Source organism: Cydia splendana, chromosome 14 (genome assembly GCF_910591565.1).
Source record: "Cydia splendana chromosome 14, ilCydSple1.2, whole genome shotgun sequence".
NCBI classification, from domain to species: domain Eukaryota; kingdom Metazoa; phylum Arthropoda; class Insecta; order Lepidoptera; family Tortricidae; genus Cydia; species Cydia splendana.
In genome coordinates this window covers 2134145-2161504 of record NC_085973.1, presented here as the reverse complement: position 1 = coordinate 2161504, position 27360 = coordinate 2134145, and the positions used below count along the sequence as shown (strand labels likewise).

General features: G+C 38.7%; 3 protein-coding genes across 3 annotated transcripts in view; 1 reads left to right on the top strand and 2 right to left on the bottom strand.

Annotated features, from left to right (window-relative positions):
• LOC134797050 (protein maelstrom homolog) overlaps positions 1-27360 on the top strand; it is a 117327-nt gene that overhangs the window by 30615 nt on the left and 59352 nt on the right. The window lies entirely within an intron of this gene.
• Positions 857-12955, bottom strand: LOC134797087 (delta-like protein C). The gene is made up of 6 exons (XM_063769310.1): positions 12790-12955; positions 8081-8219; positions 7572-7730; positions 2737-2928; positions 2043-2234; positions 857-1178 (listed from the first exon to the last, which is right to left on the bottom strand). Exons 1-6 carry the CDS (start codon positions 12871-12873, stop codon positions 928-930), a joined length of 1017 nt encoding a protein of 338 aa, XP_063625380.1. The 5' UTR covers positions 12874-12955; the 3' UTR covers positions 857-927.
• LOC134797029 (alpha-(1,6)-fucosyltransferase) overlaps positions 15811-27360 on the bottom strand; it is a 42505-nt gene continuing 30955 nt past the window's right edge. The window contains exons 10-13 of the mRNA XM_063769232.1: positions 26422-26595; positions 25850-26011; positions 23412-23486; positions 15811-21800 (exon numbers count right to left, since the gene is read on the bottom strand). Of these exons, the coding sequence (XP_063625302.1) occupies positions 21696-21800; positions 23412-23486; positions 25850-26011; positions 26422-26595 (516 nt within the window). The 3' untranslated portion in view covers positions 15811-21695. The remainder of the gene's footprint in view (positions 21801-23411; positions 23487-25849; positions 26012-26421; positions 26596-27360) is intronic.

Here is a 27360-nt window from a genome sequence, read left to right as displayed (position 1 = left end):
CACACAGTCATGTTTTCACAATAAATAAATACTTATATACCTACTCGTAAACTATAACAAATCATACTAGCAAAGATTTTATAACACTTTAAACTCTCGCGTTTTGTACACATATTTAATTACACAAACGGGTCTACCGCGATATAATTTCATTGTTTTTACCTTTAATTCCGACGTTTCAGCTGAGTTGCACCAGCTGAAATTAAATTAAATTATATCGCGGTAGACCCGTTTGTGTAATTAAATATGTGTAGCAAAGATTTTATTCATAATTTCACCTACGTTTCAAGGTAAGTAAATAAATATGCAATTCAGTCGTCAGTTCTTTTGAGAATATCCAAGTATGTAGGTATGGTAAGTAGGTATACTTTACCTACTTGATTTCCATTGTATTTTGTCTAACTAAAATAATATTATATTATAATATTGCGTCGGCAGAAAGTTACTTCTGCCTCCCAATATCGCGAATTTATGATGTCTCATTTTCGATTTTCAATTAATGAATTATTATGAAATTAAAATGCAGGAATTTGATTTACAATTTAAATAATTAGAAGGCCGCTAAAGTCTATCGAAGCTAACTCTGCATCGATTTTTACAGAACAAAATGTGAAAGTGTCGTTATAAAAGTCATATTCGCTAAAAAAACATTTATGTTGACACTTTGTCATTACAAATGTCATGTACCTAGAGTTAGATTAGGAAAAGTCTACAACGATTTTGATAGCACACGCAGTGCAAGTGTTATTTTAAACAACAAACTTCAATGAAATTATGACGTATAAATAACACTTGCACTGCGTATGCTATCAAAATCGTTGCAGACTTGTCTAACTCTACAGTTAGCTTGGTCCGATTCTAGAGGTTTGCAAAGATGATGAATATGATGATGAGAAGTTTATGATCTACGTTCTTTAATGATGATGATTACTCAGTCTCATTTTCCTCACTAGGCTCCTTCGTGAGCTCCGTGGTAGTTTCCGTGGAAGTTTCCGGGACCTCCGTGGAGTTTGTAGACTCGGCTATGGGCGTGGTCATGCTGTCAGGCAGGTTCTCGCAGTTCCTGCCGCTGATGCCGGCGGGGCAGGAGCAGCGGAAGTAACCGTCTCCGGATTCTAGAGATTGGCATTTGCCGCCGTTCTTGCAGGTGTCTGGGTTCTTCTCGCAGTGGTTTAGCTCTGAAAATTAAATTTATTTATTTATTTTATTGCTTAGAGTATTTTGAGGAAGACTTGTTGCAGTAAATACTTAATTAAGAGCTGAGCCTGAGATGATAAGGACACGCCTAGCCGGCTTATGGCGAATTAATCCTGTTTTGTCCTACCTAGTTCTATAATCCTATCATCGTTTGGAACTTTACTTTATACTCAAATCGGAGAAATGAATATACCGTAAAATGGGGTGAGTAGGGTTCGCGGGGAGAGTTGGGTTATGAATGGGGAGAGAAGGTTTGAGAGGGGAGTGAAAAGGGATTTTAAGGCTACTGCTACAAAAATAATATATTCCAATTTCAAATGGAGCTATAGTAATACTCATAATAAGAAAACCATCCAACAATCTTCCAAAATCACCTTTGTATGAAAACCCAACTCACCCCAAATACGAGGGACTACGGGGTGAGGTGGGATTTCCTGTTTATCGTCAAAGTTATGAAATGGAACTACCCAAAATAAAATAAAAACTAAAATACAAACGTCCGGAACACTTTATTATATACACCATTCAGTTTGCATATGTAAAAATAAAATGTTATCGAGGTGTGAATGTCAGTTTTGCACCTACTCACCCCATTTTACGGTAATGTATAAGTAGAATGTCCTCTGCAAAGTGCATAGGAATAAAATGCCGGCCAAAGGTTTCCTAAGTGGCTTTAAGGATTAGCGGGTTTTGGATCTTCAAACTTCTAGTACGGATATGATGGTGTCTCACTTTCTATCCCGCGGTGTTAAAAAGTGGCCGTTATTTTATCACGTGGATAAAGACATCCATAATACGCCGGCTGGTTGCCCAACCTGTGACATTTTGTTACACAGATTACCCACCTTCATCGCAAAGCATGCCGCCCCAGCCAGGCTCGCAGGCGCACTCCCAAGGTCTGCTGCAAGTGCCGTGGACGCAGCCAGGGTAGGGGTGGCATTGGGCGCATGTGGATCCAGTCCAGCCGACTTTACAGCGGCACTCGCCGGGCCGGCGGCAGTAGCCACGCTCGCTGTGGCAGCCCGCTGAGCAGATCGCTGGACGGAAGAGAAGGAATACGGTTAGGCAATTGTTTTGTCTTAATTTGTTTATTACTCAAGAGAAGCTGCCGCCGTCGTCGGCAGTTAATCGGTCGTTCACGCTGTAACGTTATGAGGAGAGTAATTAGGTACATCTATGTTGGTAGAGAAAGTAAATAAAGTACTTACTACCAACTCGTTAACAAAAATAAAATATTTATTAAAAAAACTAAGATTTAAAATAAGGATCGTGGGTGGTCAAGGCCCGTCTAAATTTGCATTAAAAGACCGGCGTTCAGGCCGAGCTATGCGCACCCTCGTACCGGACGCCTGCGGCGCCTTCATGCTCATAGATCGAGCAATGCCCCACATTCGGGGTGATCTTAAAAAGTCAAGCAAAATCCGAAGTTCGGGGTGCGCTTTTTTAATGACGGGCTCTTATAGTAAAAGGCAGGTGAATACCGGCTATCCGGGCGCGCTGCGTGCGCTTTAATGACAGGCGCCTCGTGGGGATACTCACGCGTCTGACACAAGAGTCCCGTGTAGCCAGGCAGGCACTTGCACTCCAGCGGCTTGTCGCAGTAACCGTGCTGGCAGCCGGGCAGCGGCTGGCAGGCGCGGCAGGTGGGCCCGGACCAGCCCAGACGGCAGCGGCACTCGCCCGGCGACTCGCAGAAGCCGCGGGTCTGGTGGCAGTCCGAGCGGCATATAGCTGAAATAACGAATGGATTCATTTAATTTTACGGTTTAATTGGCGTATTTTTATTAATTTGCGGGACATGTGGATTCTAGCAATTTATAAGCAGAGTCTGAAGGCGTTAATTTTTTTTTAATTGGCAAATACTTATTACTGTATCTTTTTGAAATTAAGTAAATAGAAATCATAGGTACATACGAGTATAAGCATCAAATTTTACAACAACTGCGTTATTTTTATAGAAATATCATGGCAATACGTAAAATATAGCACACTTTCTGATCTCCAATTAAACAAGTTGGAAATAATTATAAGTGTAAACAACGTTATTTGCGGTATTTGACACATTATGACTGACGTATATAGAGATGTAACTAACGCAAATCGATTGTCACAGCAAGCGATTACGATTGGATGGCACGTAGACTGAGGTATCGAATTGTGACGTATAATGAATTTTTATTTGAGATTTAAATAAAGCTAGAATTATATGGTTTTCCCGCAAGCTACCGGTTGGTCGGTGTATTTAATACACCGACCGAGTAGGTCACACCCATTGTCAAAATTGAAACTAACTGGGGATCTATTTTAAAGTTTATTTATGTTATTACTGTGTCAAATTTGTTGTCTGTTAAGTGACGATAAATATATCCATATGTACAGTTAATTATCCACCTTTTCCTTATTTTTATTAAAAGAAAAATGAAAAATTCATATCGATTTACTTAGACGACTACCGATTCATAACGGTGGTGTCCGGCCAACCCTAAAATTAAAAAAAAAAAGACGTAGAACGTAAACGTTCGCAGTGCAGTTGTTTTCCTTTGTGATTTCGATGTGCAAAACATTTTACGTAGTATTGCTGTTGTGAGTGACAGACGTCAAATACCGTAAATAACGTTGTTTACACTATATTTCTATGGAACTTGCTAACTATGTAAACAAAAGTCACTAGTAAATTCATCATTCAGAGACAATTTCAATATGGCGGTTTGCTTACATACTTAGCAAGTTCCATAGAATGACACTTTAGTTAAAAAATGGTTTGGGTGCTAGTCTGTCTTTCCTGTTCTCGAAGAACTTAAGTGAAATTGGAGGACTAAAGTGCATACCGAATAAGTCTTGTAACTTTTCTCAGTCAAATACCTATTTAAAATGTAACTTAAATATTTATTCGTTACAAGACGTAGAGCCATAGAAATTGACAGTAGAAAATACGCCGTAAGGTATGTTTAATTCAAAGAGGGTACAGTTACGACTTTCGCTTTCGTACTACGCGTTCTTTACTTCTTTAAGTCACGTTCCTGAGTAAGTCCATTTGAGTCCTAGCGTCGAAAGTATTGAGTCGATATTATGACGTGTCTATAGTTTCGATTTTGGGGACCCGTTGATTCAGTCTAGATAATTTTAGCGATTTTCCGACAGAAGATACTCAGAGTCGGATTGATATACTTAGTTTATTGGTGTATTGGTCTTATATTGCTAGCTGGAAATGGGAAACAGAGTTATTTAATACACTTCAGTGGATTTTTTTAACTTAATTAGGTACCTATTTCATTATGAAAACTAATCGTAGTAAGTACGTGTAGTTCACTCAGTAACAGTTTCTAAATATTTCTTTTTTTGGTTAAGTGTTGTTTTTGGATGTTTATTCATTTATTTATGGAAATGTGTCTACGAAAGTCTTTGTATACCTACTAGCAAGTGGAATGACCTCATTTTTTTCTAGAATAAGTTTCGTTTCACTATTGGTTATTTCACAGTTTTTATTCTAATCACGCCTCATGTCACGCGGATGTTATATTTTACTAGTAAAGCCCCCTCCAGACTATGCGCGAGAATCGCGGGCGAAGCCGCGAACGCTAGTGTGGCGTCGATTTCGCAGATTGTTCACGCCTTCGCGCCTTGTTCTCCTTTTTTTGTCGGTATTTCGGCCCGCGTCAAAGGAGACGCGAAGCGCGAACTTGCAAGACTCCACATTACACACAATTTTGGCTCTTCTGTGGCAAGATAAATATTAATTATATTACGATTATATTATATTAAGCAGCTATATTTTACGGTTTCACAAGAAAACAAAATGGAAAAACAGCGAAATCACGTATGATGCCATAGATAACTAACAGTTAAACTCGATCAGCTGATGCTTTTCCGCCATCTTGCCGCAAACCAAACTGCGAAATCGCCGTGAAGTGTGCGAGTGTGGAGTCATACGTCAACTTCGCGATATGTTCGCTTCGCGACGTCGCGCCGCGATTCACGCACATAGTCTGGAGGGGGCTTAACGCGCAAGCGTTCGCCCATGCGGAAAATAATTATGATATTATTTATTGGTTTGATCGCAATTTCTAATAAGTTTTTATAATACCAACTAGTAATTAAGGAAATGAGCATTTAATGAATAAGTGTTTTTTTGTAATAATAAGGAAATTTGCCTTTTTATTTATTGGAACCCTTTTTAACAGGGATGTCAAGTGTGTGTTAAGTTATGATAATTTTATCATAATTACCTACTTTGTAACTACTAAATAGAATTAGGGAAGAGCATAGAGTTCTGTGTTACAGTCATACAGTGGTTTAATTTCTATCCGGGTGGTATTTTTTTTTATTTAACAAAAATACAAAGCTAATATTTATTCACCATTTCTTACAACAAAGTATATTAACAAAAGCTAGCTTGCAAACAGTGTAAAACCTGTTTAAATAGAAAAGACACGCATTAACACAGTTTATAACGGTGACATCGATCAACATCCTTTTATTACTTTTAACAGTTTTAACCGTTTAGAGATCTCGAGAACGGGCCGCTAGTATGTAGGTCGATGCGCTAGGACCAAGTTGCTAAAGTAGACCTTATTTCGGTGTAGTAAGATTGATATTTGAATGAAGTATGTGTGATAGTGGCTTGGCCGATAACAGATGCTTGAAACTTTGTTTGTCTTTTTTATTCCGAGATCAACATTCATTTGTGTGCACTTTACATGCAACGAGATTTCAATGTGATTTTATTTCTTTTAAATGGTAAAACATTTATTACGTTAAATAATACAATTTTAAGCTTATTTCAATACAGTTGTGTGGTAGAAAGAAGAGAAATCTAATCTTCAAGGATGGGTATTCCACAGCCGTCTTCAGATCAAAATATTTCTATCCTTCTTCTCGTTCCTCTAATTCTTAGAGAGACAGCTCTGATGATTGATATTTGTATTTTGACTTTTATTTCTTTTAATGCTTTTTCAAACAATTATGTTTACATCCATTGGTGGCGCTACTGCGCCAAATAGCCTTTCGGTACAAACCAATTCTGATATAAACTCTCGGTACCCAGTAGTCACCTAAGACTCCCTAAGAGATGACATTGCCACACTTTGTCATCGCAAATGCCGTGCAGAGGCCAGACGCCTCGGTCGTGACATGTACCTGTACATACTTATTGCACCGTTCGCTGTAGCATACATACCTTAAATTATGACCAAAGAATGAACACTCACGTTCAGAACCGAAGAGCCCGTCCCATCTTCTTGTACACGCACTCAAACGACTTGTTTCAGCTTTTACAGTAGAAGCCGAGCTTATTCAACTAGCTTGCCGTTTGTCTACAGAAAGATGAAACTAACGCTCAGAGAAGAACCCTCCAAGAGATAAGCTCTGGCCTTACAAACCCAGTTTTTAGGGTTCCGTACCCAAAGGGTAAAACGGGACCCTATTACTAAGACTTCGCTGTCCGTCCGTCCGTCTGTCTGTCACCAGGCTGTATCTCACGAACCGTGATAGCTAGACAGTTGAAATCTTCACAGATGATGTATTTCTGTTGCCGCTATAACAACAAATACTAAAAACAGAATAAAATAAAGATTTAAATGGGGCTCCCATACAACAAACGTGATTTTTGACCAAAGTTAAGCAACGTCGGGAGTGGTCAGTACTTGGATGGGTGACCGTTTTTTTTTTGCTTTTTTTTCGTTTTTTTTTTTTGCATTAAGGTACGGAACCCTTCGTGCGCGAGTCCGACTCGCACTTGCCCGGTTTTTTTTATGTGATAGTTAGCAAATGAACAGACGAGCCGTCTGATGAGAAGCGGTCATCGTCGCCCATGAACCTAAGCAATATCACAGGAGCCACTTAATCGTTGCCGACCCTTGAGAATCCTAAATACCCGCTTCATGAAGAATCCCATGTTTTCCGTGCAATGAGTGTGGGACATATTGCTTCATTGCCACTTGGCTGCTGCTAAATAGTATGAAGATGTTGTTCCATGAAAGTTCATATTGTCACCACATCGTGCGTTGATGTCGCTTGTATTTCCCCTCCACCAACTTCGTACCACTCCGCCATTGTTACGCCATTTATGGTCCTAGCTAAATTGATTGTTCCATACGCTATGGAATGTCCAATTTTGCTAGAACCCTAAATGGCGTATCATTCCCGTGTGGTGACTGTACATAGTCAATAGATAAAGGAAGAAACTCACGTTCAGAGCAGAAGAGTCCGTCCCATCCGTCCTTGCACACGCACTCGAAGGACACGTTGCAAGAGCCATGCTGGCAGCCTGGTAGCGGGATGCACTTGTTGCACCGCTCGCCGTAGACGCCGAGCTTGCACCGGCACTCGCCTGGCCGCTTGCGGTAACCAGTCAATAGATAAAGGAAGAAACTCACGTTCAGAGCAGAAGAGTCCGTCCCATCCGTCCTTGCACACGCACTCGAAGGACACGTTGCAAGAGCCATGCTGGCAGCCTGGTAGCGGGATGCACTTGTTGCACCGCTCGCCGTAGAAGCCGAGCTTGCACCGGCACTCGCCTGGCCGCTTGCAGTAACCTAATAAAAAATAAAATGTTACGTTAATTTGTCATCTATTTATAACATTAATGTAGATTTATATGTTCGCAATGGATTCTTCATAACTAATTTCGAGCTTTTCATTCAACAGACTGGCAAGATCTGATCCTTATAGTCTCTCGGTCTGTCACCCCCGATTGTCACTTGGGCTCGATCTAGTTCACACATAGTGACTACCTATACCCCTAAAGGATGACTCATTTTCTATGAGGGCTCATCGGTGATCACGTGGTGCTTTCCATAGAAAACGAAGCGCCAGAAGCTCCGGCTCGGTCCCGGTCCGGTCTAACCTGAGCCATCCTAATGCCATTATATTCATAATTAGTTACCTTGCAAAGGATCACATCCTTTCTTGCATATCGGCACATCGCACAGGTCCCCCTGCCAACCGGGTAGACATTTTGGCTCGCCCTTCTCGTCGCACACGTAATGACTGTGCTCGCTCTGCACGGCCGGCAGCTCGCATGCCTGCCAAATAAAAATAACACTGGTTAAAATACAATCAGCAGCGCCAATGGTACAAACAACAACACTTATAACACTGTCCATCGTTGGGCCTTATTACAAAAGGTGTAAGGTCCACCGATGGGCAGTTAACAGTGTTAGCGATGGCAGGAGTCCTTTAAATTGACATATGGGTGAATCAACTTTTTCCTGTCGCTCGTTGCCATGGTAACGTTCTCCTGGGTCACGTACATACGCAGAAGGCGCAAAAGAGAGGGCATAATTTAAAGAATATCTAAGTACCTACAAGAGACGACTTGTCACTTGCGCGTCAAAGTTAAAGTTCAAATACTAAGACCAAACTGTACTACAATCGTCACAAGACACACAGTGCTTCAATTTTGAAGTTTTATAATAAATATCATCGAACGCCTGGCGCTAATCTAATAAAATGTACTTATACCCAAAATCAACTGGACTCGGAAGCGCGCTTAGATATAATTGCCGTTTTGGCAACTTAAATATTTACTTTAAGTAAAAACCACGAGACAAGGAGCGTGTGTTTTGAATGAGTAGTGTTTTCACTCGGGTTTTCCTCGCGACCCGCTTTCATCTGCTTTCTCGCGTTCATTATTAGAAAGCCGCTGACTCACGAGATGCATCGCTCCTTTGCAGAGGATTTAAGGAGATATTTAACATGGAGGAGTGATGCTATATACCGGGTGTGGCCTGTAACACGAGCAAATACTTAATTAAAACATAGATTGTACTCCTCAAACGGTGACACTTTTGTTACAAAATAAATATTATCTTCAATGGACACCATCGCCACGCCATATCATTGTGATTGACGTTGCTTGTCACGCCTTAAATATAACAAAATTCGCAATACATTGCGTCTTAGAATAAACTTTAAAGTGTATTAAAAATCAAACCACAAGTTATTTTTAAAAGTTACTGAACAAATGTTGGTCAGTATGAGGAGTACAGCCTAGTTTAATTTATTGCTCGTATTACAGGCCACAGGCTGTATATACGCGGTGGCCAAAAAATAAGTGCATTCCCGTTGCCAGGGAGGTTTTGGGATTATACTGAGCAACTTTTACTATGGGACCAACCCCGAAATGGCAAAAAAAATTTACCCTCCCATAGAAAATGGGCCATGACCAGCCAAATTTTTCTTTTCGCGATTTTGGGGTTTGTCCTATAGTAAAAGTTCTCAGTTAAATCCCAAAACCTCCCTATGGCAACTACACTTATTTTTTGGCCATCCTGTATAGGTGTTTAAAAGTCCTATTAAAAGATGATCAAATGTCCTAAGTGTTGGGATGGGACTAGTCTAGGGTTGCCATACGTCCCGGTACGCCGGAACATGTCCCGGTTTGAAGCACGGTGTCCCGGCGTCCCGGCCGATAAGAAAATTGTCCCGGTTTAAAAATCATAGTTATTAAGTAGGGGGCTGGTAAATAATAATATACCTACATTTCTACGTTTCATATGGCCCAATTCAAATAAAAAAAATGTTTTATGGTACCTACTTTTACCTAATGTCCAATATCAGTTTCTCAGACACACAATAATTAGATGATTATGTAAATTATGTTAAAGTCTGTAATGTAGAGCTCGAATTTCAGGCTCCCGAGGGCCTAAAACCTCATGAATGGAACTTCGGCCCTCCAAGTAACTCTTGTACATATGACACATATTATTGTTGAGCGCTGCTTTCTTACAGCTCGACTTTCGGCGTCGCTTAATTTTTAACAAATATAAAAATTTGTTTCAGAAGCTTGGCCTTTTGCCTCGCATGAAAGCTCACCGCGCTGGTTATAAGTACGCTTCGGGCTTATTAAGTAATGTGGAGATTTCTGACCTTCAGCCTCACTTTTTATCTAAATTTTTGGTTTGTCTTCCAAATCTCCTCTTCTTCAGCTTAGCCTTTGACCTCGCTGGGCCAAGTTCGGCCTGCGGTTTCGCTTTTTAATACAATGGACATTGGTTGGCGTCTATGCTCTAGCTGAGCTTATCCTGAAGCACGGCTTCGACCTCGCATGAAAGCTCGCCTCACTGGAGAACTTCGGATTTTTAGGCCCGGCCCGGCCTTTTTAACACGCTTTCACAATTTTGTCACAAAAAATTTCGCGCTCGCTGCGCTCGCGTTTTTTGCTGGTTGAGCCTGAATCCCCTGAATCTACATGGTAGCTTGACTGGTCAATGAATAATCATTTAAACACATGGAAAATTTATCTGCGAAACTTGTGCTAAAATTTTGAAAAAAAAAAAAAAACAAAATATAGTTCTTTACCTATCTATGACAGGAAAACCTATTAGAAATGTGCAGTCAAGCGTGAGTCGGACTTAATTATAGACATTTCACTCACGTTTCACATGAAAAAATACATTGTTACAAATTGTGTAATGTACGGAACCCTTGAAACGCGACGCGAGTCCGACTCGCACTTGGCCGGTTTTCTTTAAATGTCCCGGTCTGAGTCCCCACACTTATGGCAACCCTAGACTAGTCCCACTGTAAGCGAGTAAGACAAGAAAAAGTTGGTTCACTCAGATATTTAATAATTATTTTTTTTGCAAAAATCTATTACAAAGTCAATGAGAACATTATGTGGAGTAAATTAATGACTGCTATAATATGGAACAACGGATGAGAGAAACAAATTTACATGAAGATGAACTGATTGTGTATGTTACAAAAACCGGGCAAGTGCGAGTCGGACTCGCGCACGAAGGGTTCCGTACCATAATGCAAAAAAAAACGAAAAAAAAAGCAAAAAAAAAAACGGTCACCCATCCAAGTACTGACCATTCCCGACGTTGCTTAACTTTGGTCAAAAATCACGTTTGTTGTATGGGAGCCCCATTTAAATCTTTATTTTATTCTGTTTTTAGTATTTGTTGTTATAGCGGCAACAGAAATACATCATCTGTGAAGATTTCAACTGTCTAGCTATCACGGTTCGTGAGATACAGCCTGGTGACAGACAGACGGACGGACGGACAGCGAAGTCTTAGTAATAGGGTCCCGTTTTACCCTTTGGGTACGGAACCCTAAAAACAAATAGAAATAGTTCAGGTCGTTCAGGATATTTTATGCATTCGAATGGCATTATATATACTGTCGGTAAGAGATACATAGATAGAAATCATAAACCCATCTCCAGAGAAATAATTCACTTAGTGCTACTTGCACCATTCCACTAACCCGGGGTTAACCGGTTAAACCTGGAGTTACCATGGTTACCAGTACAATTTGACACCGGGTTAACGGTTTAACCGCGTAACCTCGGGTTAGTGGGATGGTGCAACTGGCCCCCAAAAAAGGTCTCCCCGGGGCCTCCAGCAGATCACAGATACACGAGATAGAGACACGAACTTATTTTTCCGGCCTTCGAAGAGTACCTACCTAACATAGTATTGCGGGTGACTGTACATTTCTATGTGTTTAAAACGAACGGCATGCTGTATACATTCACACTTCACACGTTAATATGTCTAGGAACTGTATCTGTTTGATTCTACTTTATTAAAATGATTTATATTAGAGAAATAAAGTTCTTTAAATTATTCATAATTCTGTAAACTAATAAGTTTACACAATTATGAATAATTTAAAGAACTTTATTTTTACAATAAATACAATGTGAAAAAGTTTAACTGTCTAACGTTTAATTAATCTTACGGTTCATGATACTGTAAAAAACTCTTATTGTATGATGAAATAAAGTTACATCATATAGGTTTTTAGAGAAAAATTGCCTCAAAAATCAGAAAGTACTTCATTTCAAACTAGGTACCTAAGTACTGTAAGTTTTCTCTAATTTCTTTTTGGCATACGACTTTGCATAAGCTACATGGCACATTATAAGTACAAACACAAGACACACCAAAAGCCGAAAACCCGTAACTCTAACATTAATTAAACTTAGTTTACAACCCGAAAGACGTTCTACAACATGGCGCCATCATTTGACAAACTAAACAAGTGATCGCATTATGCCATTGCCATTAATTTAAAGACGATGTCAATAAACAAAACACATCTCAATAATATTTTTTCTATGTTTGTTAAATACAGAACACTAGATTAATGCAAAATAGTACGTGAATACAGAATATTTTTGTAACATTTTTATACCTAAATAATATTCGAGTTCAAAAACGTAAAAGCTTACCCGCGACGCGCCATATTTATTTTTTCATTTTGGAAATTTCTGTGGTACCTACAAGTTAGCAGGTTTAGAAATATTTCTATTTCACGGGAAGCAAGTAGATTATTGACATCTTATAAAAAATACATAAAATAATAAAATAGGATCTTAATACAATAAGATAATTTATATAATTTTTTTTCGTTTCTGACTTGTTATTTCTTCCGCTTTTGTTACTTGTTAGTTTTAAATTTATTTTATGGTGTGTTTATTTATTTTATTTGTAGATTTAATTATTATTTCGCCTTTGTTTAAAAAAATGTGGTCACGTACCTTTTTCTTAACTTTTCGGCAAATATTTAATTTTTTGATTTTTTATTAACAATTATTTTTCCTTTCTATAACAAAACTTTAGTAACTTTAGCACGTACCTGTTTCTTCCATTTCGGCATATACTTGGCCGGCATCACGGCCGGGACCAGCCCGACCACACACAGCACCAGTGACAGCTTCATCGGTACTGTTGCCCGCGCGTTGCGGTACCGCGTGTTGTTGAACTTGGACTTTCGCCGCGCACTGTCTTCTGGGGCCACTACACTGGCGGTGGCGTTTTGGTGTGAGGCAATTTTCTATACCACATAAGTGGCAAGAAGAATCAAGAATCATAATAGGTATAGTACCTGATTTTAAAAATATTCTCATATGAAATCAACATGTCAATAATATTATTTGAAATTCAATAACAACAGTTACACTCACGTGAATTATTTGTCGCTTTGGCAACATTTTTCGGACCCATCACACGCATAATACGCATGCACGAATTCATGGCTCCTCTACACTATCGGCGATGATAAACGATGACGGGCGTGGACGATAGTGTAGAGGGCATACTCGGCAGTCCCCGCCAGTCATCGTCTATCATCGCCTGCGACCATGCAGTGAATTGGTCGGTTTTTGGGCACACATCAATAAGTTGCTATACCTACAGGCGATAGTGTGGATGCTTGCACGATGATCTTGCCGATGATACTATCAACGATCATCGCCGATAGTGTAGAGGAAGTATCACAGTGCAGTCGGCGCGAGCACTTAGGGCTGATTTAGACGGCGCGCGAACTCGCATGCGATTTTAGATACATTACGGACTGTTGGTCACGTCCAATTCAACCGACCGATCAAAAACCGCAATGTAATGAAACTCGCATGCGAGTTCTCGCATCGTCTAAATGAGCCCTAAAAGCCTGAAGAAGGACACCCGGTAGGTCGGAAACATGTCGCCAATAGCGACAAATAAGTAATTCACGTGAGTATAACCGTTGTTATTTAAATATTTTAAAATATGGCGAACGATTGTCATCTTGACTAGGCCTCCTGTTTAGTGTGAGGGCGCTGATGGCGCCCGGGCCCGCCAGTGAAGAGCGCGCCGCACGCCTAGTATGTCAGTTTTGTCCGACTTTTTTGTACGAGGGCGGCTTAAAGCCCTGAAACGCACACCACACAGCTTATCCTTCTAACGTGTGAGTAGAGTTTGCATGAGAGGAATAGAGATAATCGAAGGTACAGCTTGGCAAAAAAAAGTTGAAATTAAAAAGTGGCAACACTATAATAGTGTCGTCCCGTTTTCTTACATAAATTGGTTTGAAAGGGACGACACTACAGTGTTGCCACTTTTTAATTTCTACTCTTTTTTGCCAAGCTGTAAAGTTGGCAAAATTAATATAAATTATTATCCGCTACTTTCGTGGCCCCCGCTGGAAACTGGTATCGTGTGGCGGAACTCATCCTAGTCACGCTGCGTTTCAAGTGCAAACCCGTTCGTAAGGCGGTTATCACACTGGAAGTGGGGAGACACTCCTCACTTCGGTCGAATTCGGCTCCGTTCGGCTCAGCATTGCTCCGAGCAATTATTAGGGTTGGCACCACTTGACTTTCTTTTGCGTGTACGACCACAGATAAGATAATCACTTGAATTTTGACAACCCTAAATAGCCGAAAGGGATAGTGGCATATATTAGAAAGGGATAGAGCATGATTCGACCCTGAACCGCTGTCAAACTTCGGGTTTGTAGGAAGTGTCGTTTCTGTTCGGTAGTACTATTATTTATTCTGTGACACTGGTGCGGACCGCTCGTCGGCGTGTGTGTGAACAAGACAGAGCTATGTACGTATATTGCGTTTCAAATGCAGGCCCGTTCGTAACGCCGTTATCTATCACACTGATGTGGTCCGCACGCTGCCCGTGTGTGAATGTGACAGCACTATGCGCGTATACAGGATGTTTCTTCTACCCTCAGTCATATTTTTGAGTTTAAACCGTTCAAAAAAACCAACATCTTTCCTGTGGACATTAGTTAACGATTTGTACCCATACATTTTTCTAAGACATTTATCATACAAATTATGGGAAATGGGTAAGTAGGTTTTTATATACCCATAAAGCATAATAACGTACTATTATGTCTACAGGAAACTCGTATAAGCCTAACTCATACTAAATAAATAAGTTTTTGGCAAAAATTGCATCTTTGGTACAATCTTTTATCGCTGACTGTACTTTTCTTACGACAGAAAACTAATACTTATCGAGACAATTCTAAAAACCCCTAACACTATTAGGTTATGTCGTTTCATCACAGAGTTCCTATGGCCACCTCCTGTCTCCATCATCAGATCAGCTCGATGGTACCATAATATTGCATTGTCATCCGATTTATACATGCATGCAAAATTTCAGCTTAATCAGAAACCGGGAAGTGGATCAAATTTAACTTGCAAGATTTGATTACAGACAGACAGACAACAGTCAGGTGAAACTAAATAAAAGCTTGTAAAAAGTTTTTGACCCAGTTGAATTCAATGAGTATGCATACTGAGCAACTACCTATTACTATGGGGCCAAAACCGAATTAAAAAAAAAAACAATGTAGTGAATAATCCGTAGCCATCGTATTTTTAACAAACTTTCGTGTCATCGCCCATACTGTTAACTGTACATCGGTGGACCTTATGCGTTTTGTAATAAAGTCCACAAATGTACAGTTAGGAGAATGCTGCTGTACCTATTTGTTACTAGTTCACTCAACTACAGTAATTTTTGTACTGAAGACAATACGATACTTATGAAAGCATTATACACGGTGGCCAAAATAAGTGCATTCCCGTTGCCATCCCGGTTTTGGGATTATACTGAGCAACTTTTACTATGGGACCAACCCCGAAAATTTGGCTGTTTCATACATTTTGGCTGGTCCATTTTCTATGGGAGGGTAAATATTTTTTTCGCGATTTCGGGGTTGGTCACATAGTAAAAGTTGCTCAGTATAATCCCAAAACCTCCCTGGCAATGGGAATACACTTATTTTTTGGTCACCGTATTCTTTCACTGGTCACCGTGTATAAGGATTAGGAAAAGTTGTATGGTTCTTATTAATCAATAAAAACTAGGCAAGTAAATCATTTTTTTTATTTATATTACTTTCTTTCTGTCTTATGTACACTAGAACTATATACACACAATTTAGGTCCATGTTACACCACTTCAAAACTTTTACAAGCTCTGAACATATAATTCATTAAAATCGTTTACATTAAGAGCATTGGAATTTACATTCTTGTACGTATTAATAGATAAATAACTTACGTACAGTTTAACATATTATATATTACATATATAGTATATTACGCACCTAGGGCAGTAAACTAAGAAATGTCTCAGATCACAGTCATGTAATTGTCGGCCGAGACGAAGCCGAGGTCGACAAACATGCGATCTGAGGCTTTTGTTTTACTGATCGAGGTGTGTATACCATTTTTCTATTCGACAAAGCCGGAAAGCGGCAACTTCGTTTAGCGCAGCGGGCCGAAAGTTGACGCTTTCCGCACGGAGAACAGAAAAAATAAATCCACATGATAATGATAATTGATAAGTTGAAGATATTTGCAAATATTTAATCGGTATCTGATGTAAGTAGTGGAACTATAAAGTATTTTTATATTCCAGATACGAAAAAGTACCTCTCAGTCACAAGTTTCATACAAAATGTTTGTATGAAAAGTCAAAAACCCCTGGGACTCTGAAAAATTGCTGGGATTTGAGATACGGTGTACAGAATATTATTGTTTTACAGACTTTACACCGAAAAGCACCAATTTACACGAAGGAAATATATATACTTAAAGATAAAAATCAACATATAACTTAAAATAAGTTTTGAGAAATAAAACAGTCAGGTGGGTTAAATATAAGACACGGATAAAAATAAGACAGTTTTTAACATTCAAAAACTTATTCTATTTCATTCCTATCCCATTTAAAAATAAGTCCTATTTATTTATTTAAACTTTATTGCACAAACAAAGAAAAATTAACAAATGGCGGACTTAATGCCAAAATGCGTTCTCTACCAGTCAACCATTGGGTCAAACACGGACATAAATTTTAGTGCAGGAGAGATTCGTAAATTATAACGAGAAATTGAACCAATAAGTCAAATATTATATATAAACATAATAAAATAATAATACATAATTATGATAAAATACTAACACTTAGCCTTGTGTGTAGACTTCTTTTTAGGGTTCCGTACCCAAAGGATAAAAACGAGACCCTATTACTAAGACTCCGCTGTCCGTCTGTCTGTCACCAAGCTGTATCTCATCAACCGTAATAGCTAGGCAGTTGAAATTTTTACAGATGAATGTATATCTGTTGCCGCTATAACATCAAATACTAACAGAATATAATAAATATTTGAGTGGGGCTCCCACACAACAAACGTGATTTTATTGCCGTTTTTTGCGGTACGGTACGGAACCCTTCGTGCGCGAGTCCGACTCGCACTTGGCCGGTTTTTTATTGGAATATAAATGAAATAGAATTCGTTTTAGAGTGATAAACATTTTTTGTCATATTTTTACCCGTGTCTTATATTTACCCCTATCTAAATTTGTAAATAAATTTGAGCTCATACATAATTTCACTTTTTTCAGATCATATCAGATCGATAGATGAATAATCTCATATAATAACATTCGGCCAACATAATAGTCCATTCACACTTTGTTGCCAAGTTTTACACTGTGGCGTTTCCTCTGTCAATGGCAACGTGTTGCCAAAATATTCTAACAGATGGCGTTAGCGCGTTCTACATCGCGCTTACGGAGTTCCGAATGACAGTTACTATAAATACAACTGCTGGTGAACTCTCTACCCAGGGACAACATCCGCCTGGGTGCGTAGAAGATGCCAATCGTTAACGCTCCGTAGCTAACGAAACGCAACTGTCTCTGTCACACTAATATGGAAGAGTAATAGAGAGAGATAACTACGCTACGCTACGGACCGTGAACGATTGGTATCTCGTCTACGCACCCTAAAAATAGCTCTATTAGCCCTCTCTCTACCTTCATTCCTACAATATAAAGTATAGCTCGGCCAGAGAGTCCGTGTAAGGTCGGTATTCCTGTCCAATATCTTGGTCCAATGTCATTGCGTCTAACTCTCTCATTATGCAAAATGTGAGACAAAATAGACATTGGACAAAGAAATAGGACAGTCAACGTGGAATACCACCCTAAGCTAAGTTTGCGCCGTCTGAATAGAACAAAGTGAGGCAGTGTCACAAACGTCACATTTTCGTACTTACATGAATCCCACTTTATCATTGCAGATGCCGAATCCACATTCAAGTAGTCTGAATATAAACAAAGAGAATTGATTGTTATAGAGAGAGAGAGGTAAAGTCTAAGAAACAAACGTGTCCCTCAGTTTGATATCCAAAACAGATGGCGCTGTACTGCGCCATATGTTTTGCGGTCACTGAATTGTCAAACGTCAACTTTTGACAAAGAGTTACCGCAAAATGTATGGAGCTGTACAGCGCCATCTCGTTTAGGTAACTATCAAATTAGAAGCACGAAATTGTCTTAGATTACTCAATCAATGAATCTTTGACATAACTAAGATTTACAATACCTTACTTCATTAATTAATACAATACAATTGTACAATATGCAACATATACATAGTATTTCGCTCTCACTTTTCCAACATTATATTTAGTGAAAAATACTAAAACCTTGAACATGTATACAATCTGGGGTTTTCTCACATTTAGTTAATTATAGTAAGTAGGGAATATTACGCAAAACTGCGTAGGGGGCGCCACTAGTACAAATACTAAACAAACCGTCTTGATGCTTCAATGTCATATATGTATTTATTCGTAACAAACAATCTGTGAAAAAAAATGTTTTAAGGCATAGTATATATAATATAAGTTACTCTATGGTTCGCGGTTTGTGCTAGTGCTGCACATGGTGGCCAAACAATTCCGTATTACTCCCTATTAGAAATAAATAGAGAAAAGTTTAATACAATCATATTTCTCTTTTCATTACAGTCTTAATCAAATCAAATAAGAATGACTACCAGTACTGGACCAAAAATATGAAATTTGGAAATTTCTTATAATGAAAACTAGATGGCGCTAGCTACCACACAGTTTTACGTCCAAATGGCGTTTATAGTACATTACGATAAATATTCGCACCTGTATCGTACAACGTTTTACAGTACATATGGCAATTTAAATTTTCGAAATATGATAGTTACGTAATGTGCTAATTATCGCACTAGTGCAGTAAAGTAGCACAATATGTACTGTAAAAATGAGTACTACACTGTTTCTACATCTCATTCGTATTTCTACATTTTGTACACTTATCACCAAAGTAACGCTAAAAAAGTAGCATTTTAAGGTTGACAAAGTTAGAAATTATCCGCGTTCATAATTTTTGGTCACGTATTGATTTGATTCTTATCCAGTCTAAAAATGCATAAAATATGTACAAGGGAAACTATGGTAAGCATATAAGATCTATGGAATTCCTATTAAGCTATTGTATCACTTGGGGTCTTTTCTAGGCCTACGGTAAATATTGCACGAGCAGGGGCCCGTTTCTCAAAAGCTTGTAACTTGTAATACAAGTGGAAGTCCCTTTCTAACAAAAGCTGTCAAAAAGTGACATCCGCTTGTATTACAAGTTACAAGCTTTTGAGAAACGGGCCCCAGATCATCTATTGGGGTAAGTAAGGGTACAGTTGTAACATAATTGTTTTCCATCGTATTTTCTCGGAAACGTTCGTATTTGTCATGCTACTTCAGTCAACCTCAGTACTTATTGTACCGAGACTGACTGAAATAGCAAAACACGTTCGTATCTTTCCGTGAAAATACGATGGAAAATAATTATGTACTATATCTGTAACATTGGAACAAGCCACATCACTACACCTTATAAAACAAAGTTCCCCGCTGCGTCTGTCTGTTTGTATGTATCTATGTTCGCGATATACTCAAAATCCCCTGAACGGATTTACATGCGGTTTTCACCTATTAATACAGTGATTCTTGAGGAAGGTTTAGGTGTATAATTAGTTAAAGTTTACCCGTGCGAAGCCGGGGCGAGTCGCTAGTAAGAAAATAAGTTCCAAGAATTTAAACTATACAATTGTCGAGACTCGAAAATATTAAATAAAATTTAAAGTACCACGGTCGCAAATATTTCGTAAATATTCGACCTAAATTAGGTGAGTGACCCGTTTTAAATGTTATAGCATATTGTTTCTAGCGCTTGTTTAATATTAAATTTAATTTGAGCCCATGAAAGTTAACGTTTTTGCCACACCGAGCGTGATCATCGCTTTTTGTTCCCACACCTAGCATTTCCACGTAGCAAATTGACTACTTGCGCGACTGTAGCGTCGTCCTGCCGGCATATATATTTTACATTAGAGATGGGCCGAATATGGAATTTGCAGAATACGAATATTCAGAACATAAAAAAAAATTGTTTATTCGGTAAATATTCGGTAGTTTGACCCGAAGTATTCGGCCGAATACGAACATTGAAAAATATGCCGAATATGCCGAATACCGAATAATTACCGATTATTCGGCCCATCTGTATTTTACATATTGTTTATTTGACAATAGACACATGTCAATTATTAAAAGAATTGAGCCCATGAAAGTTCATATATTTGTTAACCAGTGCGTTTGGTATGAGTATAACTTCGTGAACCTAAATTCAACTTCTAACTCACTATCACTGGTCTATACGTCCCACTTAGGGAATGCAAATCGGTTATTTTTTGTATGGAAATAACCGCGGTTTCGGTTAATAACCGATTATTTCCATACAAAAAATAACCGAAAATAACCGATTTGCATTCCCTAGTCCCACTGCTGGGCACAGGCCTTACTTTCGCCTAATTTCGTGTCCCAAAAATTATATAGCAGTACGTCCTTCAAATTCATATTTCGCAAAATTTTATTTGGGAAAGATTCAGGCAAAGCGCTATGTACCATTTCACCCAAATGAAATTACTTTGGGTACTTTTTTGTGAGAAACGTTTGTGATTTATTTGCGGATGGGATTTAAAAAAAAGTACATGGCATTGTATAAATTTTTTTGAAATCCCATCCGCAAGAATAATACCTTTTTTATAATTTCTACTCAAAGTTACGAGCTCTTTTGACTTTTATGGGAGAAAAAATGTTCTAAGTCATCCATACCTTTTTTTCACAGCAACAGGGGAGGGGGGAGGGAGATCATGCCAAGTGTGACAGTACGTACCTATTAAATATTTATCTCTTTCGTATGAAAAAGTGTCACAAGGGGGAAGGGCGGGGGTGTTCAATGACAGCAGTTTATTTGGTGAAATGTAAAAGAAGAATGAACAAAAATAGGTTATAAAAAAGAACATAAATTTACGAAAAAAAACAGAAGAAATCAAAAATATAAAAAAGTATAAAAAGTAAACATATTCTAAAAAAGGGGGTTGTCAACAGGGGGTCTAAATATCTAAATTTTGTGTGATGTTATTAATGGATTAACCCTATCGTCCATTCCGCTACCATCTTTAATTACTAACCATGAAAAATGGTAACATAATGTAAAAAAAGTTCAGATACATTTTTCTCTCATAAGGATCGAAGGAGCCCGTGTTTCTAAGTAGATATAGGGACCGTGCGCATTGGAGGGTCTGCCATCTTGTGGCCCGAATCGGAAACATATGTGCACATGTACATTGCAAAAGCAAGTGCTACCATCTACCGTTCTCGTCGGTACGTTTCCTAGTGCATAGTAGGTTCTGCCATCTTGTGAGCTACATCGAAAACATAAACAACACATTTGCGCCTCGCGCCAAAAATCTGACAGCTCATATGCTTAGCATAGTTCATGCACGGGGCCTATAACAAAATAAAATCCATAAAAAAGGTGACATTTAAACCGTTTGGGCTACCGGGCTATTAAAACATGGCGGAGCCTATAAGTCCCCCTGCCTCGTGTCGTACAGCGGCACGTGTTTGTACTCGGGGAAGGGATACAGGACGAGATGCTCCGCCGTCTTGTACCACGGGATTAGTCCGTTCTGAAACATTAAAAAAAATATTTAATTTAATTTTTCACGAATTACGCGCCTTCTTTGAACTAAACCAGGCGTGGCTCGCTCCGCGATTTCGACGCTTTGCTACAGGTAGCTACAAGTACATCCGTTCCACACCAATTTTGGTGGCTAGCCATAAGCCGCGCGTGGCGCTGTCGCCACCTAGCGGCCATATCTGTCCTGATCGTAACAGACGCGTTTTGTTAGAGAGCGAGTCTTCTGTACCTAGTACTATTATTTATTCTGTGATTAAACATATATGTTAACCTCCTGAGACTAAATGTACATTACAATGTATATATATAATATACATTGTAATGTAATATACATTGTATATATATATAAATATATATAATTATATTATATGTAATATATGTTTAGTATTTATGTATGTAGCATGTATTTTATTTTATAATATTATTTATGTATTTTATTTACTTTTGGACGTTTAGGTTAGTTTACTTTTAAAATGTTACTGTGCATTCCGTAAGTTTGTCTATCTAATTTGAATTCTCCCCTCATCTACTCGAAGGTTAGCTGGAAGAGATCCCTTACAGGGATAAGTTCGCCTTTGTACCTTTATTTCTGTAAATATTATGTAAACCTGTGTTGTGTACAATAAAGTGATTACTACTACTACTACTACTATATTCGTGCAACCTAATTTGAACCTTTCATGAACCAAATAAAGTAGGATTTATTTTTTTAAACAAACGAAATTCGTTCTAATTTACTTATAAGGTTCAAATTAAAAAAAAATAACTTTATATGGTGGGTCTTAGGAGGTTAAAACTAAAATAAGTCCCCACAGTAGGCTAGTTGACTGTTTAGTCAAATCAGTTTCTTTTTTCGAACTGTCAAAACGATTAACCACTATGGAATCTCTATGAAATACAGAACAATGACGTCACGGTCAAGTTACCTAATCTTAATGGTTCTTTCGGATTTATTAAATATAAATTGTGTCTGAAAATAACTGCGGTCTAGGTTTGTCTAATATTTTTCTGCGTCTTTATTTCGTTCATGGTGTGAAATAATTGATTTTAAATACAGAAAATATCCCTATGGTCCTTAAAATAAGCCATACATTTGTGGCGAAATACGCTCTCATTTTTGCGAAATTTAATCAAACTACCCCTGGGCGTTGAAGGGTTGACATTTTCGCGATTTCGGGTTTGGTCCCATAGTTAAAGTTGCACAGTATAATCCCAGAACCTCCCTGGCAACGGGAAAGTCTTTATTTTTTTAGCCACCCTGTATATAAATGAAATATTGACACAATTTGTTGAGGATAACGCATTCTATCAGGCATGAGAGGTATCTGACGGCCTCCTAGCCTAGTCGGTAGTGACCCTGCCTACGAAGCAGGAGGTCCCGGGTTCGAATCCTGGTAAGGGCATTTATTTGTGTGTTTATCACGAATATTTCTTGTTAAGTTATGGATGTTTTCTATGTATATAAGTATTTATATATATTATATCGTCATCTAGTACCCACAACACAAGCCTTATTGAGCTTACCGTGGGTCTAGGTCGATCTGTGTAAAATTGTCCTATAATATTTATTATTATTTATTAATGTGTACGAGTATCTTACCAAATTTGTTCTCTTATTCGTCCCCCGGCCGAAACCGTTCCAATGGTTGCCGGCGATGCCTATTAGATCGCCGACCTGAAACGACATTTAATTAAACAATGAGTACAGAACAGATGTAGTGAACAATCCTTTGTCATCATATTGTCTCGGAAACGTTCGTATTTGTCATGCTAACTCATTCCTTTTTGGACTGAGACTAACTGGAACGTCATAACATGTTCGTGCGTATCCGTGAAAATACGATGGTAAAGAACTATGCACTAAAGTGTCATTCTATGGAACTTGCTAACTATGTAAACAAACCGCCATATTGAAATTGTCAAAGAATGATGAATTTACGAGTGACTTTTGTTTACATAGGTAGTTAAGCAAGTTCCATAGAATGACACTTTACATCTGTAATAGAAGTTGATTTAAGTAAAATATAGATGGCGACTATTGTATATACGAGTACTTTATCCAGCAGTTTACCAAAATAAAACAAACTAGATTTTTTTAGGGTTCCGTACCCAAAGGGTAAAACGGGACCCTATTACTAAGACTTCGCTGTCCGTCCGTCCGGCCGTCCGTCCGTCCGTCCGTCCGTCCGTCCGTCCGTCCGTCCGTCCGTCTGTCACCAGGCTGTATCTCACGAACCGTGATAGCTAGACAGTTGAAATTTTCACAAATGATGTATTTCTGTTGCCGCTATAACAACAAATACTAAAAACAGAATAAAATAAAGATTTAAATGGGGCTCCCATACAACAAACGTGATTTTTGACCAAAGTTAAGCAACGTCGGGAGTGGTCAGTATTTGGATGGGTGACCGTTTTTTTTTTGCTTTTTTTTGTTTTTTTTTTTTTGCATTATGGTACGGAACCCTTCGTGCGCGAGTCCGACTCGCACTTGCCCGGTTTTTGTTTTATTTTTATTAGCCTACTTTGGGCAAAGGCCTCCCCTAGATAGTTACTGAAAATCGAATTCCCAAGAAATTGAAGTTCAAGCTTTGTCTTATAGACGCGTTGATGTATTTTGTTCTACACAGTAAGTAAGTGTTGCGTAATGAATATTACAGCTGTCTATATCGTTATATAATGAATATTTCAGTACAGTTAGAAATGTTCAAAGATTCATAGATGAGTAGAGATGATAAGTATATACAGGGTGGAACATTTCTAGAGACTGAGCTGAAAGGATAGTGTTATCTAAGTGATCTACAATCGAGTTATTATAATCGTAAAGCTGAAGTAAAAAGTAGAACAAAATCACTAAAATAAAATATTTTTATATCAGTGACAACCCTACAAAGTTATTTACATTTTAAATTGACACATGTCATGTCATGTCATACAATAGGATCTACTTGCTAGGGTTGGTACATACAGATTTTTGCACTAATGTTCAACAAACTATCTCTAAAACGGTTGGAAATATTAACGTGATTAATAAGTGAAAAATAAAGTACGTAGCCTAAACAATTCCACAGATTAATAAATAGTTACTACGTAACAGATACTTCATTCCCAAACAAAAGCGAAAATACCTACTCTATAATAGCCTACAAAACCTTAATAATAATACCTGCTGCTCAGGACAAGAAGAAATGTACCATAAGTACGCGCACAAAGAGTCGAGACTGTGTTGCCCGCCGTGCGAGTCACGTGCTAACGCGTCATCGTAAGAATGCGCTAGGGTTGTAGGCATCTACCTATGATGATTATTGTAATAAAACGAATGTTGCGGATCAACCATATTTTTTATTAGTCAATCAAATATGTTTTAGTTTTATATAATGATTTATATTTTTTTTCCTTCTCGGTATTCTCTGTTATTAAATTTTATAGTTGTAAATATCCTAAATTGCGTAAATAATTTTAATAAATACTCAGGAGCAAAGCAACGGAAAATCAACGGTTTTTAAAGTTGTAATACGGTGCTACCAGGCCGATTAATTATTACGTCGTCAAAATTATTTAAAAATACTTTTTCTAACCCTTCAATATAATTCTTAAACGTTTCAGGTGGGACCTTTAGCCCGCCATAAAAAGATGAATCTTTATTATAGGCTTTTTCCTTTGTTTTTTGACTTTTACACCCATTTACTGCACAATAATTACGTGGTTTCGGCATTTCGAAGCGTAAGCGCGGGAAACGTGCGGTGCGAGCGTTCAGGCGGGCGTTCGGCGGCCCTCTGTCGCTTGTATCGTCGACGATACGCCGAGCGGTAGGCATATAGCGCGTGGCCTTGAGCGTGTGACGGAGGCCTGACAATTCCCCGTTTACGTAAAAGTCCTTCGTTCTGTTCCACCCGATATTTATACTTTATTGCACAAAAGAAAAAACTTGGTGTACAAAAGGCGAACTTAATGCCATGAGGCATTCTCTACCAGCAAATGATAACCAAATAAAATCAAAAATAAGTAAAAATAAAAACTAATCAAATGGTTAGTCTGTACCTCTATAGCGATCTCCTGGTTGTTATTCGGTGCATGCGGCATGATGGCGGCACGATCGTGCGCGTTTTGGCCACCGAAGTAGTAGATGTCGTCTAATGAGAAGAAACTGTTGGACGCGTCCACTCGGTTGGCCTGCATCATCTCGTACGCCACGCGGCCAACCTGGGAAAACAAATTTCGAAATTTATAGGACCGATAGAAAGTTTAAAGGGTAAATACTACAGTGTAATAAGCCCGGATAGTACATTTTTATTTCGCCATATTTAACGAATAGATAAACCTAATTGACAATAATTAACATTATATGTAGTGGCTGGTTTGAGAATGTGATGTCAACCCCAAACTTTTTCATACACTTTTCGTCGGGTAGTTGCACTATCTCTGTTTTGACATGTTGCCGGGACATCAGTTAGCCGCGAGCGCGATCAGTGAAACCTGTGTCGAAATGTCGGTAAATAAAGGTAATAAAAAAATTCGCGATATACCCCGTCTATAAATGTAAGTTAATAAGTATTAGTAATAGTCAGTAATGTTGTTGTGTCTAGATGTCGCTAGTAGTAATTATATTATACCTGACTACTGAAGGTGCAGACGAGATAATCACACATGGCCAGCATGTGCAGGTCCACCAGCAGCCCTGTGAGCGACACGGGGGTGTAGCGGCGGTGTGTGGCGGCAGTTTTGGCGATGGTCGGGTCGCCGAGGAACTCGTATGACGGGTATTTTTTTCGGGCGTCTTCTAGGACCTGTAAAAGAAAAATTGTTTTAAAATTGAAGTGTCAACATATACATTATAAGAATAAAAACAATTATTCGGCACATTCAAATAAAAATACATGTAAATACGGCTGAAAATACAATAAGTATGCATTAAGAAATGAACAAACACACCATACCAGCCGATGCTGGTCGACACAACCAGGCGTGGCTCACTCCGCGATTTCGTCGCTTTGCTACAGGTAGCTAAAAGTTCATCCGATCGGCCCCAATTTTGAGGTTTGCCATAAGCCGCGCGTGGCGCTGTCGCCACCTAGCGGCCATATATGTGCTGATCGTAACAGACGCGTTTTGTTAGAGAGTGAGTCTTCTGTACCTAGTAATATTATTTATTCTGTGACACAACACAAAGTTACATTATACAAACTGAAGAATATTGAAATTAAATAAAATAAAAATGAATCCCGCTTTTAGACCAGTTTTCTGACAAATCAGGGCAATTGAAATATCATTTTGAAATATTGGACATAAATTATACTAGATTATTCACGTTGAAAATGAAATGAGAATGAAAAATGATTTGTTTAGGTATTGTCAGTGGCAAGATAGTTGCCATATGTGGGTGGTTACCGTTCCTTAGCCAACGGAGCGGCAGCTGACATTACTCACGTTGGCATCGTCGGTGGCGAGGTCGGGTGTACCTCCTGGTGCCGACATGTCGCGTCAGCTCCAGCCGGTCGTAGTAACTTATTACGTGCGACATGTACTCGTGTATGTGTTAAACACAGATTTCT